This window comes from Lethenteron reissneri, unplaced genomic scaffold (genome assembly GCF_015708825.2).
Source record: "Lethenteron reissneri isolate LAM-NWPU_2019-01 unplaced genomic scaffold, ASM1570882v1 scaffold_1891, whole genome shotgun sequence".
In the NCBI taxonomy this organism is placed as follows: Eukaryota; Metazoa; Chordata; class Hyperoartia; order Petromyzontiformes; family Petromyzontidae; genus Lethenteron; species Lethenteron reissneri.
In genome coordinates, this window is record NW_026891654.1 from 7,858 (window position 1) to 13,763 (window position 5,906).

At 61.1% G+C, this 5,906-nt stretch overlaps 1 protein-coding gene across 1 annotated transcript; it reads left to right on the forward strand.

Moving 5' to 3' along the window:
- Positions 1 to 309: 309 nt before the first annotated feature.
- On the forward strand, positions 310 to 5,900 carry LOC133339549 (chromo domain-containing protein cec-1-like). The gene is made up of 4 exons (XM_061547654.1): positions 310 to 435; positions 1,580 to 1,631; positions 3,324 to 3,733; positions 5,494 to 5,900. The coding sequence occupies exons 1-4, from the start codon at positions 343 to 345 to the stop codon at positions 5,566 to 5,568; spliced, it is 630 nt and encodes a 209-aa protein (XP_061403638.1). The 5' UTR covers positions 310 to 342; the 3' UTR covers positions 5,569 to 5,900.
- The last annotated feature ends 6 nt before the right edge of the window (positions 5,901 to 5,906 follow it).

Below are 5,906 nucleotides of genomic sequence, written 5' to 3' on the forward strand. Positions count from 1 at the left end.
TAGGTGCTACTGACAGCACTTGCCCCTACAGCCTGCTAGAGGCTACACGGGGGATCTTTGTCTGTGTGTAGGTGCTACTGACAGCACTTGCCCCTACAGCCTGCTAGAGGCTACACGGGGGATCTTTGTCTGTGTGTAGGTGCTACTGACAGCACTTGCCCCTACAGCCTGCTAGAGGCTACACGGGGGAGCTTTGTCTGTGTGTAGGTGCTACTGACAGCACTTGCCCCTACAGCCTGCTAGAGGCTACACGGGGGATCTTTGTCTGTGTGTAGGTTCCACTAACTCCGCTCTCTCGCTGTGGCGCTGCAGGATCTGAAGGAACCCAAAGAGCTGAAGGAGATGAGCAAGGAGGAGGTGACGGTGGACGGGGACGCGAAGCCAGCAGCCGAGAACGGAGCCGGAGACAACAAGACCCCCGCCAACGGCACCACTGTGAGTGGGGGGTGGGGGTGGTGGTGGTGGGGGGGGGTGAGGGGCAGTGGTGGTGGTGAGGGGGTGGTGGTGGGGGGGGGGGGGTGAGGGGCAGTGGTGGGGGTGGTGGTGGTGGTGGGGGTGAGGGGCAGTGGTGGGGGTGGTGGTGGTGGGGGGGTGAGGGGCAGTGGTGGTGGTGAGGGGGTGGTGGTGGGGGGGGGGGGGTGAGGGGCAGTGGTGGGGGTGGTGGTGGTGGTGGGGGTGAGGGGCAGTGGTGGGGGTGGTGGTGGTGGTGGGGGGGTGAGGGGCAGTGGTGGGGGGGTGAGGGGCGGTGGTGGTGGGGGGGTGAGGGGCGGTGGTGGTGGTGAGGGGGTGGTGGTGGGGGGGGGGGTGAGGGGCAGTGGTGGTGGTGAGGGGGTGGTGGTGGGGGGGGGTGAGGGGCAGTGGTGGGGGTGAGGGGCAGTGGTGGTGGTGGGGAGGGTGGTGGTGGGGGGGTGAGGGGAGGGTGGTGGTGGGGGGGTGAGGGGAGGGTGGTGGTGGGGGGGTGAGGGTCGGTGGTGGTGGGGGGTGAGGGTCGGTGGTGGTGGGGGGGTGAGGGTCGGTGGTGGTGGGGGGGTGAGGGTCGGTGGTGGTGGGGGGGTGAGGGGCGGTGGTGGTGGGGGGGTGAGGGGCGGTGGTGGTGGGGGGGTGAGGGGCGGTGGTGGTGGGGGGTGAGGGGCGGTGGTGGTGGGGGGGTGAGGGGCGGTGGTGGTGGGGGGGTGAGGGGCGGTGGTGGTGGGGGGGTGAGGGGCGGTGGTGGTGGGGGTGTGTGGGGGTGAGGGGCTGTGGTGGTGGGGGGGTGAGGGGCGGTGGTGGTGGGGGGGTGAGGGGCGGTGGTGGTGGGGGGGTGAGGGGCGGTGGTGGTGGGGGGGTGAGGTGTCACGTACTCACCTCACTCACTCGTCATGCTCCTGTTATGATCGTGTCAAAGGCCGACTCTGTATAGGTGCTACTACTAACAGCATTTGCCTGCTAGAGGCTACACGGGGGATCTTTGTCTGTGTAGGTGCTACTGACAGCACTTGCCCCTACAGCCTGCTAGAGGCTACACGGGGGATCTTTGTCTGTGTGTAGGTACCTCAGTTGGCCGTAGTTTCAGATGTTCGTCGTTTTTGTTTTGCTGCAGGAGTCTGCAAGTGGCGAGAAAGAGAATGGCGATAGCAAGGCTGCCGACAAGGGTGAGGACACACCCAGTGGGTGGTGGTGGTGTGGTGGTGGTGGTGGTGGTTGTGTGGTGGTGGTGGTGAGGGTTGAGTGGTGGTGGTGAGGGTTGTGGTGGTGGTTTCTGAGGGATGTGTGGTGGTGGTGGTGGTGGTGAGGGTTGTGGTGGTGGTGGTGAGGGATGTGTGGTGGTGGTGGGTGTGTGGTGGTGGTGGTGAGGGATGTGTGGTGGTGGTGAGGGTTGTGGTGGTGGTGGTGGTGAGGGTTGTGGTGGTGGTGGTGAGGGTTGTGGTGGTGGTGGTGAGGGTTGTGGTGGTGGTGGTGAGGGATGTGTGGTGGTGGTGAGGGTTGTGGTGGTGGTGGTGAGGGTTGTGGTGGTGGTGGTGAGGGTTGTGTGGTGGTGGTGAGGGTTGTGGTGGTGGTGTGTGGTGAGGGTTGTTATGATGGTGGTGGTGATGAGGGTTGTGGTGGTGGTGGTGGTGAGGGTTGTGTGGTGGTGGTGGTGAGGGTTGTGTGGTGGTGAGGGTTGTGGTGAGGGTTGTGTGGAGTGTGGTGAGGGTTGTGGTGGTGGTGGTGAGGGTTGTGGTGGTGGTAGGGTTGTGGTGGTGGTGGTGAGGGTTGTGGTGGTGGTGGTGAGGGTTGTGGTGGTGGTGGTGGTGAGGGTTGTGTGGTGGTGGTGGTGAGGGTTGTGTGGTGGTGGTGAGGGTTGTGTGGTGGTGGTGGTGAGGGTTGTGGTGGTGGTGTGTGGTGAGGGTTGTGATGGTGGTGGTGGTGAGGGTTGTTATGGTGGTGGTGGTGGTGAGGGTTGTTGTGATGGTGGTGGTGGTGAGGGTTGTGTGGTGGTGGTGAGGGTTGTGTGGTGGTGGTGGTGAGGGTTGTGGTGGTGGTGGTGAGGGTTGTGGTGGTGGTGGTGAGGGTTGTGGTGGTGGTGTTGAGGGTTGTGTGGTGGTGGTGGTGAGGGTTGTGTGGTGGTGGTGGTGAGGGTTGTGTGGTGGTGGTGGTGAGGGTTGTGGTGGTGGTGGTGAGGGGTGTGGTGGTGGTGGTGAGGGTTGTGTGGTGGTGGTGGTGAGGGTTGTGGTGGTGGTGGTGAGGGTTGTGTGGTGGTGGTGGTGAGGGTTGTGTGGTGGTGGTGGTGAGGGTTGTGTGGTGGTGGTGGTGAGGGTTGTGGTGGTGGTGGTGAGGGTTGTGTGGTGGTGGTGGTGGTGAGGGTTGTGGTGGTGGTGGTGAGGGTTGTGTGTGGAGTGTGTTGATGGTTGTGTGTGGGGTGTGGTGATGGTTGACATTGGTTGAGTGGTGGTGATGGTTTTGTGGGATGTGGTGTGGTGATGGTTGTGTGTGGGGTCAGGTGATTGTTGTGGGGAGTGGTGATGGTTGACATTGGTTGAGTGGTGGTGGTGTTGATGGTTGTGTGTGGGGTGTTGATTGTTGTGGTGGGTGGTGATGGTTGACAATGGTTGTGGTGGGTGATGGTTGTGTGGGGTGTGGTGGTGATGGTTGTGTGGTGGTGTGGTGATGGTTGTGTGTGGGGTGTGGTGATTGTTGTGGGTGGTGATGGTTGACATTGGTTGTGTGGTGGGTGATGGTTGTGATGGTTGTGTGTTGGTAATATTTGTGAAGGTTGATGAGCGACTGGTGTGCGACCTAGGAAGGGGTTGACCTCACCCCTCGCTCACCCCACCCCCCACCCCCCCCGCTCACCCCCCCCGCAGTTGACGGTGACGTCAAGCCGGTGGACTCTGCGGAGAAGAAAGAGTCGTCCCCCGTAGATGCAGCGTCGCCCACGACGGAGGGCGACTCTGCTGCTCCCACGACAGAAGCCGACAAGGCCGACAAGACGGCTGCCGACAAAACTGCTGAGGCCACCAAAGAAGTCGAAGCCGCCACGGCGGACGAGAAGGCCGATGCCGGAGACGACAAGACGGACGGAGACGTGAAGGTGGACGAGCAGAAGAAGGATGAGGCGGCTGAGGTGGAGAAGGTGGAGGAGGTGGAGAAGGTGGAGGAGGTGGAGAAGGAGAAGGTGGAAAAGGTGGAGGAGAAGGAGGCGGTGAAGGAGGTGGTGAAAGAGGCGGCGGGGGGCGATGTTGGCATCAAACGCCCGGCTGATGCTCCAGCGCAGGTGAGGGGAGGGGGGGTGAGGATGGGTGAGTGGTGGGGGTGGGTGTAGGATGGGTGAGTGGTGAGGGTGGGTGTAGGGTGGGTGAGTGGTGGGTGTAGGGTGGGTGAGTGGTGAGGGTGGGTGAGGGGTGAGGGGGAGGGGGGGTGAGGAGGGGTGAGTGGTGAGGGTGTGTGTAGGGTGGGTGAGGGGTGAGGGTGGATGTAGGATGGGTGAGTGGTGAGGGGGAGGGGGGGTGTAGGATGGGTGAGTGGTGAGGGTGGGTGAGTGGTGAGGGTGGATGTAGGATGGGTGAGTGGTGAGGGGGAGGGGGGGTGTAGGATGGGTGACTGGTGAGGGTGGGTGAGTGGTGAGGGTGGATGTAGGATGGGTGAGTGGTGAGGGGGAGGGGGGGTGTAGGATGGGTGAGTGGTGAGGGTGGGTGAGTGGTGAGGGTGGGTGAGTGGTGAGGGTGGATGTAGGAGGGGTGAGTGGTGAGGGTGGGTGAGTGGTGAGGGGGAGGGGGGGTGTAGGATGGGTGAGTGGTGAGGGTGGGTGAGTGGTGAGGGTGGATGTAGGATGGGTGAGTGGTGAGGGGGAGGGGGGGTGTAGGATGGGTGACTGGTGAGGGTGGGTGAGTGGTGAGGGTGGATGTAGGATGTGTGAGTGGTGAGGGGGAGGGGGGGTGTAGGATGGGTGAGTGGTGAGGGTGGGTGTAGGAGGGGTGAGTGGTGAGGGTGGGTGAGTGGTGAGGGTGGATGTAGGAGGGGTGAGTGGTGAGGGTGGGTGAGTGGTGAGGGGGAGGGGGGGTGTAGGATGGGTGAGTGGTGAGGGTGGGTGAGTGGTGAGGGTGGATGTAGGATGGGTGAGTGGTGAGGGGGAGGGGGGGGTGTAGGATGGGTGAGTGGTGAGGGTGGGTGAGTGGTGAGGGTGGGTGTAGGATGGGTGAGTGGTGAGGGTGGGTATAGGATGGGTGAGGAGTGAGGGTGGGTGTAGGATTGGATGGGTGAGTAAGTGTGGTGTGGGTGGAGGATGGGTGAGTGGTGAGGGTGGGTGTAGGATGGGTGAGTGGTGAGGGTGGGTGAGGGGTGAGGGTGGGTGTGTGTACTGCGTGTGTACTGTGTGTGTGTACTGCGTGTGTACTGTGTGTGTGTGTACTGCGTGTGTACTGCGTGTGTACTGTGTGTGTGCTGTGTGTACTCGGCATGTCCTCTCTCTGCGTGTGTACTTGGTGTGTGTACTGTGTGTGTGTGCTGTGTGTGTGTACTGCATGTACTCAGCGTGTACTGTGTGTGTGTACTGCATGTACTCAGCGTGTACTGTGTGTGTGTGCACTGTGTGTGTGTGTGTACTGCATGTACTCAGCGTGTACTGTGTGTGTGTACTGTGTGCGTGTATTGTGTGTGTACTGCATGTACTCAGCGTGTACTGTGTGTGTGTACTGTGTGCGTGTACTGTGTGTATACTGCATGTACTCAGCGTGTACTGTGTGCGTGTACTGTGTGTGTACTGCATGTACTCAGCGTGTACTGTGTGTGTGTGCACTGTGTGTACTGTGTGTGTGTGTGCTGTGTGTACTCGGCATGTCTTCTCTCTGCGTGTACTGTGTGTGCACTGTGGGTGTGTGTACTGTGTGGGTGTGTGTACTGTGTGCGTGTGTACTGTGTGCGTGTACTGTGTGTGTACTGCATGTACTCAGCGTGTACTGTGTGTGTGTGTACTGCGTGTGTGTGTACTGTGTGTGTACTCAGCGTGTGTACTCTGTGTGTACTGTGTGTGTGCAGGAGGAGTCTGGCGAGAATGACGCCAAGAAGCAGAAATCCGAGAATGGCGACGCTGCCGCTGAGTCAACCGCCTAGAGCCCTCGCCAGCCGCTCACCACCACTCACCACTACTACTCACCACCACTCACCACTACTCGCCACTACTCACCACTACGCTCACCACCACTACACTCACCACTACTCACAACTACTCACCACCACGCTCATCGCCACTACGCTCCTACTCACCACCACGCTCACCACTACTCACCGCCACCACTACTCACCACCACCACCACCACACTCACTGCCACCACCACTACACGCTGAACAAACACTAAAGGCACATCCCCCGCTGCTCGTTTACTCGTAACGCACTACACGCACTGCACGCACATGCTACACACCGCACACTACACACACACACACACGCG

Coding starts and splice junctions, on each gene's coding strand:
- LOC133339549 (XM_061547654.1), top strand. CDS start 343: ATGAGCAAGGAGGAGGTGACGGTGGACGGGGACGCGAAGCCAGCAGCC. Junction 436..1,579: donor CCCCCGCCAACGGCACCACT/GTGAGTGGGGGG, acceptor GTTTTGCTGCAG/GAGTCTGCAAGTGGCGAGAA. Junction 3,734..5,493: donor CGGCTGATGCTCCAGCGCAG/GTGAGGGGAGGG, acceptor GTGTGTGTGCAG/GAGGAGTCTGGCGAGAATGA.